General features: G+C 35.0%; 1 protein-coding gene across 5 annotated transcripts in view; it reads right to left on the bottom strand.

Annotated features, from left to right (window-relative positions):
* Window positions 1-451: 451 nt before the first annotated feature.
* Window positions 452-11043, bottom strand: part of UNC13C (unc-13 homolog C) — a 233908-nt gene continuing 223316 nt past the window's right edge. For all 5 annotated transcript variants that reach the window (XM_040601370.1, XM_040601366.1, XM_040601367.1 and 2 more), the window contains 3 exons: window positions 3719-3811; window positions 2850-3009; window positions 452-1851 (listed from right to left, as the gene is read on the bottom strand). In XM_040601370.1, the coding sequence (XP_040457304.1) occupies window positions 1566-1851; window positions 2850-3009; window positions 3719-3811 (539 nt within the window). In that variant the 3' untranslated portion in view covers window positions 452-1565. The remainder of the gene's footprint in view (window positions 1852-2849; window positions 3010-3718; window positions 3812-11043) is intronic.

The following is an 11043-nucleotide window of genomic DNA, read 5'->3' as shown; positions in this document are numbered from 1 at the left end:
TGGGGTGTTGAAAGACATCCTTAAAATCTCATTTAAATCTCTCACAAAAAGCTATCCTGGAGAGAATCTGGTTTATCTATGTGGACTCACATACTATATTTTTAAAAGACTGGCATCAACGTACTAGCTATATGTCTTCCCTTCCCCTTATTTATTTTTCCCCCTAAGCAAAGCTGAAAACTTCAACCTCTGTTATTAGAGACATTTGTAACCAAAACCAATGACAAACACGTACTATTACAGAACGTTATACTATATATATGCCTCATTTATTCTAGTTTTTTAGGACACTGACTTACCAAATCTTATGCTTATAAAAGAGCCAGATGCCAGACACTGGAAATCGCACTTTGATATATTACAAAGCTATATTGTAAGCCTACTGCATGGCCTTCACGTGCACTTAAAACCTACAGGTATGTAAATAATATCAAATGATGAAACTAGAAAGCAGTTTCTTCAGGCTTTATTTTACAATTTCTCACTAAATATATTTACAGGACATGGAGTTTGCTTTAGTGCAATACATAGTAATGTTGCATAAGTACAAACTGTTGAACTTTTCTAAAAAAATAAAGAAATAAAGACTTAACTGATGTTACAGCTAAGTATGTAAAGCAACATTAATAAATCTGAGTGAAAATGCTAACAGCATCTTTTCTTTTCATAAACAATTTCTAGAAACAAACCACAAACCGGCATTACATATTCCCAACTACTAACCCTTGTACAGTACCATATCATTTAAAAAATGATTTTTTTTTAAAAGCACATATACCGTACTGTATGGCAGTCTTTTTCTACAGATACTGACTTACTCTGTTAATACAAATATGATATAACCTTGGCAGTTTTGAAGAACAAAGTTATCTCAAGATATCAAACATCAGTAACAAACTCTGATAAGCACAGCTTCTTGAGAACTTGCTTTAACAGCATTTCTTCACAGTGATATTTATGAAAGGTTGGAAAAAGATTAGCATAAAATATTTCCATCCTTTTTCAGTTTTTATGCAAAAATCATTACTTTTATATCGGTAATTATAAAATTACAAACACTTTCTATAAGTAACTGCATCTGTAGTAATGATAGAAAAAGTTGTCAGTAAGATACCTAAAATGAGGCTTGCATAAAATGATAGTTTGAAGAAAAGTAGGTACATATTTTTTAAAGTAATAATAAGGGTGGTAACTTAATTTAGAATAAGCAGCACAGCAGTTTAACAGACAACCTATTAATCAATTAAAAAAGCTAATTATTTATTAATGTTAAAAAAATCAAGAAATTGTGATGAGGTGAAATCAACATTTTAAAAGATATGATGAGACATTTACTCTTAATCTTAGTTTTGGCACTTTATTGGAACAATTACTTTACCAAAGACCAAAATATGTATAAAAGTTATACAGCTCCTTGACATACTTGGCAGATATAGTACATAAGTACTGGCAAACACTGAAAACATAGTTAAACATTCCCACAGAATTGCACATGCATGCACTATTTGGACAACAGCATTTTATCTATGTTCTTGGAGGTGACAAACTTGCATTACTTGGGTATTTTAGGCCATTTCTTCAGCAGATCTTGTTTCTGATTTAAGTCTTACAAATTCTTTAGCAACTTCATCATTGGTCCTCTGAGAAAGTATTCTAAGAATTGTTAACCCAGTTTCATCTACAGAGATGTTTCTCAACAGGGGGTACCAAGATGAACAGCTACCTTTCTCTGCTATGTTTTGCAGCTGAATAACTGTCATTCCTATAATGCGATCTTCCCTAGCAAAGCAGTAATCTTTCACTGAGAGGTGAAGTTCGTAGGCTCCTGGCTTATCTTCATTACTCAAAATGCTGCATGGATTAAAAATATGAATTTAGAACAAGGAGTTCAGTTTAATTCCCCTAGGGAATGAATGTAGTCTAGAAATCTTGTAAAAATTAAAGCGATAGTGGTAGTTTAACTTCCGTAGTTCCATTTTGTTGTGACAGAGTATTGTTTATTTTTAACCTCCTACACAGTTAATCTTTCAGGTGCTACTGATGATGTAGCCTCTGTTCCTGCTGACCTGAACAGAGACAGAGAACTGATCATTCCCTCGATATCTGAAATAGTTACCTTCCCCTAGAAAGTAGCTGAAATGTTCAACTAGTTCCACAACTATCATAACCACATCTTTAAACCACTTGCAAAAAATAAAAATCACTAGCAGAGCCTCAAAAGGAGCTCTGTGGTCAGACACTGAGAAAGTGAACTCTGTCCTAGACAGGTCTGGGGGGTAAGGGGGGAAAATGAATTGGTCTCAGTTAGGAAAAGGGGAGGAGGAGTAAACAGATGAGACGTACTGTTGAGAAGTACTGAATCTGAAACTCCAAGTTAGGTTAAAATTTCTTATTGCTTTAAGGATTAAATAGAGAGAGAATAGATAGAGATAAATAGAAGGATTTATAGAAGAGATAAATAATAGGATTAGCACTTGCACAACCCTTTACATATCTAAATATCTCAACAGTTATAAAGGCCCAGGTATTTAGCAGTTACAATTAATGCTTCAGTTCAGATAACTATTTGGGCAAATAGATTTTCTAGGTATATAAAGTCATTCCTGTATAGGGAAATAAATTGTACATTTTACGTCTTTTGTAAGACTGAAAGCTTAGTGGTTGTCATTTATCTTCATATAAAACAAAGATACAACTTACTAAATAATTTTGAAGTGGTGTCTATATCTACAGACTCCAATGTGTATAGTGGCTTTGGGATGGTTCTTTTATGTTTTTACCAGTTTAACTGCAAGAAATTCTAACAAAAACTGCCTAAATTATGCAATTAACAGACAAAAAATACTTACAATTGGAAAGTTTCATTGTATTTTGGTGACCAGGTGTTGCTCTTTGTCTTGGTTCCGTGTTTCCTCTTCTTGTCACTTAGGTTAGGACCTAATATGCAAACTTCCACAAATGGCCGGAACATAGCTGTTGTTTGCCAGTTTAGATTATTAATTGCTACAACTGTAAAGAAATAAAACAAATGAAGTTAAATAAAAGTCCATTAGAAGAGCTCCAGTTAATTATCCAGTATGACTTTGTATAGCCAATGAAAGGTGACCTGAGAACTTCCCTACAGGATAACGATACCTGTTAAGCCTAGGAGGAACTTTCCCTGTTTTCTGCCAAATGGGATGTCTGACTACTTTCAGTTACAACAGTAGAAAATATAAACATATATTTTACAAAAGCTTTCCATTAACAGCTCTTTTGTCTGCTAACTTTGCTGTAATTAAAGAATCAGCTTATACTAATGTAAATGACACTGGGTTTCCTCTGGAATTCCAGGTTGTGCAGAACAGATATTTTCTTAAAAATGGAACTTTTAAAATCTTGGTGCAGTCACTCACCATATAGCTTTGTTACAGATTTTGGAAAATTATATTATATGCAAGCAATTCAGAAGTGTAATTTGTAATGTTTGAATTTATGACTCCATCACTTCATTAACTGTCCACACAGAGAAGTACAGATAGTACTTACCTGCATAATCATAACATCTACTGATGTTGAGCAAGGAAAAAGTATGATCCTAATCACCTGAGGCTTTACAAGTAGTGTAATACTTAATATTTGTTATTTCATTGTTGGTATGTTTTACTTAAGATGTGGTACTTGAGGGTTTTGGATTTTGTTGTTGCTTTCTTTTTAAAACTAGCTATTTGAAACTTACCTTTTACAATGACTTTATGCTCACCAGTTCCAGGATGTGTAGAGACATCCACCTGTATAGATATCTCACCCACTGAATTATTAGTGGTTTGGCCTGAAATAATAATTAGTAGGTTAGCACACCTGGCTTCTCAATACATCAAGAGAAACAGACAATGAAAGAAGGTGAGCAGTTTTTTCTGTCAGAAACACTTAGAAATATCGAACATATTTCACACTTAACTGGGAATCTGTTATGGTTTCAGAAGTGATTTTGCCTCCAAAATACCCATCAATTGCAAATGTCTATGTAAAGTGCCTCAGCAAAATAAGGAAACTGCTTTCACCTGGAACCTTCCATACTGGTTATCATCAGGTGCATTTGCATCTTCAAATGCAAAAGTTGGTGGCTTTGTCAAACATTGTTTGCATGTGCACCCCAAAAATCTTATTGCAAGTATGCATTTGGAAAATTATTTCTATATTGTTATTGATAAATCCTTTGCTGGGGGTTATGTCTAAGCAAACTACTAAAGTTCTGCACTAACACAGACACAGGAGCTAAAAGTAAAAAGGAGAAGGTTGTAGGTATGGCAGAGGAGCCAGGAACTTAATTTTGAAAGACTTTATTTTTGAGCGCTAATGCAGGTTCCAGGTCAATTGACACATAATGATTCCTTTAAAAGGACTTTCAGTATGTGTTGAAATGTCTTTTAATATATCAGGTTATAACAGTACAATATAAGCAAAATTGGGTATGTTTATTTGTTCTTTAATTGGATGACTGTGAACGCTGAACTCTGAACACTTGCTCCCCAGTCTAATCTCTGTGAAGCAAATACTAAAGCAAATTACCATCCCTTTATAACTGGCTGCTATTTTTGTGGGTTAGCAGAGGAAAGATTCTATCTTCTAAATTCCTCACCCACTGGTTCCCCATCCATCTATATGAGAAGGAGAAGCAAACATTCATTTAGAAGTTTTCTAGCAGCTCATGCAGGAATTCAGGAAGGGGTGCAGAGAAGAGGGGTGTCTTGTGTAATCATACTGGGAAAAAATATTCCACCACCCCCACCCCCCCCAAATTAGTTTATACCCAGAATATGTATTTTTTTCCCTTTATCACACAGTCTTTTTCTGGATTTCACCATTAGTGTCTTCCTAGAAACATGTTCTGCAGTGATGTTTAGTCGTCGTATTGGCATAACCTGATTGCAAGGTCAATTAAATACTCTTACTGCAAGTGTTAGTGCTCCAGAGAACAAGTGTTTTCCCTGATAAATGTGGAAATTCAGTGCTCAATTAACTTCCTCAGCATCCTTGAACACTGTTCTGCATTTTCCAACTTTCAGGTGAGTTTGGTTTGGAATTGTCATGAATCCACATTTATATTGTACTCAACCACCTTTTAGCAAAGTACACAGTCTTGGTATCTTAATTTGGTTATAGCTGCTGCTTCTGAATCACAGAGTACCTGTACCAATTTCGCTGCTAGATGTGTTTCAGTGTCAGCCCGAGGGTTTGGATCACTACTGACATGTAAACAGGTAATTTGTTAGACATCAGATTTTTAATGACAAGAAGTTTAGTTTCAGTGGCAGCAATTAATTTTCTTGTTGTATTTGGACAATTACTTAAAGCTGTGGTATATGGGATCTTTAATGAAGTTACTGAATCATTCTACATCTTGTTCATAATAAATACTACTTCTTTTTTAAAAAGCATATATAAAGAGATATGAATGAAATGGACTAGAAAAGCCAAATAAAATCAGTAGAACAGCTTTATTTAGAAGAGTAAAATAAGGTATCATCTGAGTGTACAGTGAAATTAGTTTTCATTTAGAAAGAGAAAGGAAATTCTCATTTGGTCATGGTCATACAACTGATTTTATTTGCTTTTGCAAACACACTATCTTTAGACTATCAGTAAGTAGCATAATACTGACACTGAGTTTACGCTTGTTGAAATAAAATTTATTTATAAAATAATAAAAAAATATATTTGGAGTGCAAAGTGCTATGTAAAATTATTCTGTCCAGAAAAACAAGATTTTAAAAAAGGTCTCATTTTCATTACACAAAACGTGGTGTTTTTAATGGAGTTATATTTAACTCAGTGGGATGACTTGTGTGAAAACACCTTCCCCTATATTCATCTGGGTTACTTGAATCAAATGAAGGTAACACATAAAATTCAGAAGGAAGCTTATCCAGGCTAGTACCCCAACACTATAGCTAATATATATTTTTATATATAGGTTAGTATTATTTGCTTTCTGATGCTGTGGAGTAAATCAAAGAGAATAGAGACTGGAGCTTCTAGAGCATTAATCTGTCTTGTTCTTTCATACTGTGAAATTCCACCTTTTCAAATTGTTAAGTACTGCATGGAATTCAACCTTAACAGGTTCTGGTGGACCTTTTTATGAATGATGCTTTTGATTCCACATATAGCTTTTGATTCCACATATAGCTATCTTCAGCTATGAAGTCTGAGTCATTTATCTTTTGTTCTAATGATAAAGGTTTCATTGCCAAGCTTGACAGGAGAAGAGAACCAAGAATTAGCAACATGTAAATCATAGGGACACTGAATACATAGGATAAACTGAATGTACTGAGAGAGTGTAAGAGAAGTTCTCAAACTCTCTTCCAATCAAAATTAATAAAAATTTACCACTGACTGCAGTGGAAGGCGAGTCAGGCTGATCCTGAATTTCACTGAAAAATCAATTACTTAAAAGATGTTTTGGTTTAGGGTTTTTTAAGAGAAATCAGGAATGTTTTAAAAGAAAACAATTAGCGTTTTCATTTGATAGCTTATGCAGCATCTTGTGGGTGATGGTAATAATGTAGCATGCTATATTAACCTGTAATAATGATGCATTAGATCTCACCAAGACAAAATTTATGAATCTGCAAGATAAGTCTTGCTCTGGCTCTCCAACTTATTAACTATGCAAAGTATATCCTTGCAAAGGTCTCCTAACTGATCTTTTTCTTTCCTTTTCCTAGTAGCCCATAATTCACAACAGTGCTCTAAGCCGTATTGCAAATATATAGTGGGATTAGTCCTGTATGTATAGCACTGTTTGATAAGTTATAAAGAAATCTGTGTAAAACATCACACAGACAGCTGACATTAAAATGATCCTACATTTCACTATTGCTGAGGAAAAAACTGCAGCAGAATGTCTCAGCCAGCAGAGACAATTTCTGTTCTAGACTCTAGAGGAGTCTGGAATATAGGCTTGGTTTCTTTCTGTTACCACCCCATCCATCTTGCATTTATCTCTCTCTGACCTGCTGAACAAACTAGAGACACAATTCTTGGACATTCAGTGTTTTCTTATAGCAGCTTTTGTCAACATTAAGAACTACAGCACTTCTTTTTAAAGTCTCTGATCTCAGAATCACAGGATGGTCAGGCTTGGAAGGCATCTCTGGAGATCATCTGGCCCAACCCCCTGCTAAAGCAGGATCACCTCGAGCAGGTTGCACAAAGTCACATCCAGGTGGGTTTTGGATTTCTCCAGAGGAGACTCCACAGCTTCTCTGGCAGCCTGTTCCAGGGCTCAGCCACTTTCAAGGGAAAGATGTTCTTCCTCATATTCAGAAGGAACCTCCTATGTTTCAGTTTGTGCTCATTGCCCTTGTCCTGTTGCTGAGCACCACTGAAAAGAATCCTCTTGACACCCACCCTTAAGATATTTGCATACATTCATAAGATCCCCTGATCTGTCTATTTCTGCTGGTTTGTTTTCTTTCTTGCTACCAATTCTTGTGAAGTCACAGCAGGAGTTAGTGATTGTGATTGCACTGTGGAAAGGTCTATTTATCCTACCGCATTTCAGAAGACAATTTAACTGACAGATTGCACTTTTCTTTCTTTAGTACTGTAATGTAACTAATTAGAAGGTTAACAAGCACAAATAATTCTGCTGTATTTTTGAAAAACCTTATGGTTGCTTAACTATTACTATCTCTACTCTAAACTCTGCTTTAGATTTTATTTGTTAGGTTATTTATATGAATCAAAATACAGCATACTCTCATAGGTGGGTTTTAAAGTGATCACCTGCATTTAAACTGCATTCTTTTGCAGCCATAGTACAACAAATAGTAAAGGAGAAAATATATTTCTGCTGGCCAAAGGTGCTTGCTTCTCAGTGGACAAAAAGTCTAAAAAGCTAGATTTTGATTTCTCCCTTATTTAGCATCTGAAATGTTATCAGTGTGATAGTTGTTGCAGCCCCAGTGATCTTGACAGAAGGAAGCCATTTTTGAACAAGGACCTACTCAAAAGTTTCTTAGTCATGGTAATCATCTTGGCTACATGTGCACTCAGAAACTCATTCTTCTGTCTTCTATTCTTAAGTAGGTAGGTACTTTTGGAGGTGGACTTGTAGAGAAAATAGCAGAAAATACAAATCGAAAATGAGTCATTAATATTTTGTAAAAATAAATCAGAAAATCCCTATATTCTCTAGCATAATACTGCTAAATGCAAGAGACTTCTCCTGAATCAGTCTGTGATTGTGCACAAAATACATTTCTGTGAAAGGAGTCCTTTGTCCTGCTCAATCCTTTAGCAGCAAAAAGTTTTGAAAAAGTTTTCCCATCAATCAGGTGGACTTTAGAAAATAACTACTAGGTTTGCATGAAAAAAGAACCCAGCAGAAATAAATGGGATGCACAGAAAATGAGCTAGCATAAAATTTAAGAATAGAATTTGAGACATTGAGACCTCTAATGGAGTATACTTTCCAGCTGCTCTGGGAGTTGGGACTTTGAAACTGGGATGCTTTTGTTATTTCTTGAGGAAAAGAAAATTAAAAAGGAAAATGTTAAGAGTAGGTTGTTTGTGGGGCTACTAGGAGCATTGGTATGCAGCATGGACCTCAAAAAGTGGCACAACACATCTGAGAAGCTGAGCTCATCATTGGACCGTTCATAGGTCTGAGCTCTGCCTTTCCAACCAACACAGTTATGGTACTAGGAATATTTAAGATAGCAAACTAAAACCAGTTTGCACTATTTGTATATTCTAATATAAAAATAGGAAAGTTTCTATAATGATGCAAATTGTCATACAGAAGTATTTATGGAAGATAAAATTGCTGTGTCTGAAAAGGTATTGCTTGACCTATCTGTTAACAAAATTAGTTGTTATCTGGTATTGTGTTTAGATAAATGTTGTCATCAATCTTGCAATCTCTTCTTTTTACAGTTCAGTATAGCAAAATGGGGTAGTTATATGAAAGCGAAATATAGCAGCCTTCAAAACTAAGCAATGAAAATAAATAATTTGATGGTTTAAAAAAGTCAGACAGAAATATGTGGTACTGAACCCTAAGAGAAAAATCTGTCCCTGCACTCAGCCATACCAGCCTTCTCTCTCATCAGGTCCGTGCCTGTAGTACAGAGTTTGAAAATGGTTGTGTAATCCTAGGTTAACATATCATTTCATGATGTGGAGCATCAATTATATTACGTTATGCCTTATGATAGCAATTCTTTCTATTCAAACTGCTTTAAAGATCTTTTGGCATTCATTGTATCTTCCTGCTCGTGGTTGCATGTAAAATCCTTACAGGCTTTATTTGAGGGCCTGTTTCTTACAAGATAAAGAATGAAAGAGTAGTAAACTGTGTGTCAGAGAATGAGCAATAGATTGAGGACGTGCTTGCAAAACAAGGATTCTTCTTATGCTGCAAAGTAGCAAAAGAGGATAATAACGGAATGTTTTTATTGCTCTTCAGCCGGGGACATATTGTTTTTTCATCCAATAACAATTACAGCTTTCAATAACAACAGATTTAAATGTTTTTTCTTGTCTTGATTTTTTTTTAACTGTTGAGCTCTAGAAGCATTAGTTGTCAAAGTGATTGTAATCTGTGCGGTATCCATTCTTGCTTAGTGATGCTTGCAGGGACAATTTTAACTCTACAGTGATATTGTAAAAGTAAGACTAACTTTTTTGCAAAATATCTAGGAGGACAATATGCAGATGTTCTTGTACCTTCCATTGTCTCTGTAACCCTTTCCCCAAACTTGCGTTGCATTCACAAAGTTTGTAGAACTCGTTTGGAAAAATTGTGGTTTATTCAGAATTATTCAAGAAATAGTTTTATTTAAAAAAAAGAAATCTTGACTGTTAAAGTGGATTGTTTTCTTCCTCTACCTTCTGTCCAGTTTATAGATCTGTTTAGCCTTAAGTATGTGGTTAAGTTGTCAGAGTGTATACATAGGAGACAAAGTAGAGATATGAGACAAGGAGGCACAGTCAAAAGTGGAGCTTTTTGGAAATTCAGGCAACACTAAATAGAAAATAAGGGTTGGACATTGTCACCAAACCCAGCAGCTGGGTGTCCAAAGCCCCATGTGGCTCTGGGTTTATGGTCTTCACTTCAGGTTCCAGAAAACTCAGAAATATACTGTATCCCCCTCCTGATGCAAGATGTTATGGATCTCTGAGGAGAGAACTGATTCAATTTCTGGAAGCTGGAATGTATTAAGCAGTCTACACAGTGTCCAAAAGAGATCAGTGTCTGTTCTCAGGTGTTTGAAAGCAGAGCTCCTAATTTGTATCTGAAAGGCTTTTTATACTATCTGCAGTTATTACAACATAATAGTCTATTATTTGCTTAGAAATGAAAGCACTAAATGTCTGAATCTATTGAATATATATATATATTGTCAGAAGGCCTTTACTTGAATTTACTATATATATTTTTTCTTCACACAATTATATTCTGGTTTTCCATACATTCATGATTCTTTACATTTAATTGATGGGCACAAATGACCCCTAGGTTGAGAAGGTAAACATGAATTAATTATTTTCTTTTATGCAAAGAGGGTGCTTCGTTAAACAGAAAAGGAATCTGACATTTACCAAACACCCATCTGACTTTAAATACTAATATGTTTTGTACTGAACCAATCAGTGCTTATATAACAATAATAGAAAGGTAAGATGAGATTTGATGGTGTTTTGGTTTTCTTTTTGTTCACCTTGGAATTTCATAATTTGCTCATGCCTTAGATTTATATTACCATGTTGGTGTTTGGTATTTCTCTTCTTCTAGTTGGCATGGTTCTATAATCAACTCTAGATTATGCACGCTGCTCCTTTCTGCCCTACTTGAGGTCTCTGATTCCCCAACTTCCATACCAAATGGAAGTGATTCTTTCTTACTGAGTTTTCCCAGCCTTTCATTTTACTTTACACTTACTTGATTAAGCCTCTCTGTATGTCTACACTGCCTCCTTCTAATGTCTAGGGTTAATATATTTTTATAGTTCTGGGGGCTAGATGTCCTTCTAAAGTCCTTCCTGGACT

The sequence above is a fragment of the Falco naumanni genome, chromosome 7, assembly GCF_017639655.2.
Source record: "Falco naumanni isolate bFalNau1 chromosome 7, bFalNau1.pat, whole genome shotgun sequence".
In the NCBI taxonomy this organism is placed as follows: Eukaryota; Metazoa; Chordata; class Aves; order Falconiformes; family Falconidae; genus Falco; species Falco naumanni.
The sequence above is the reverse complement of the archived record's forward strand: the minus strand, read 5'-3'. Positions and strand labels throughout refer to the sequence as shown.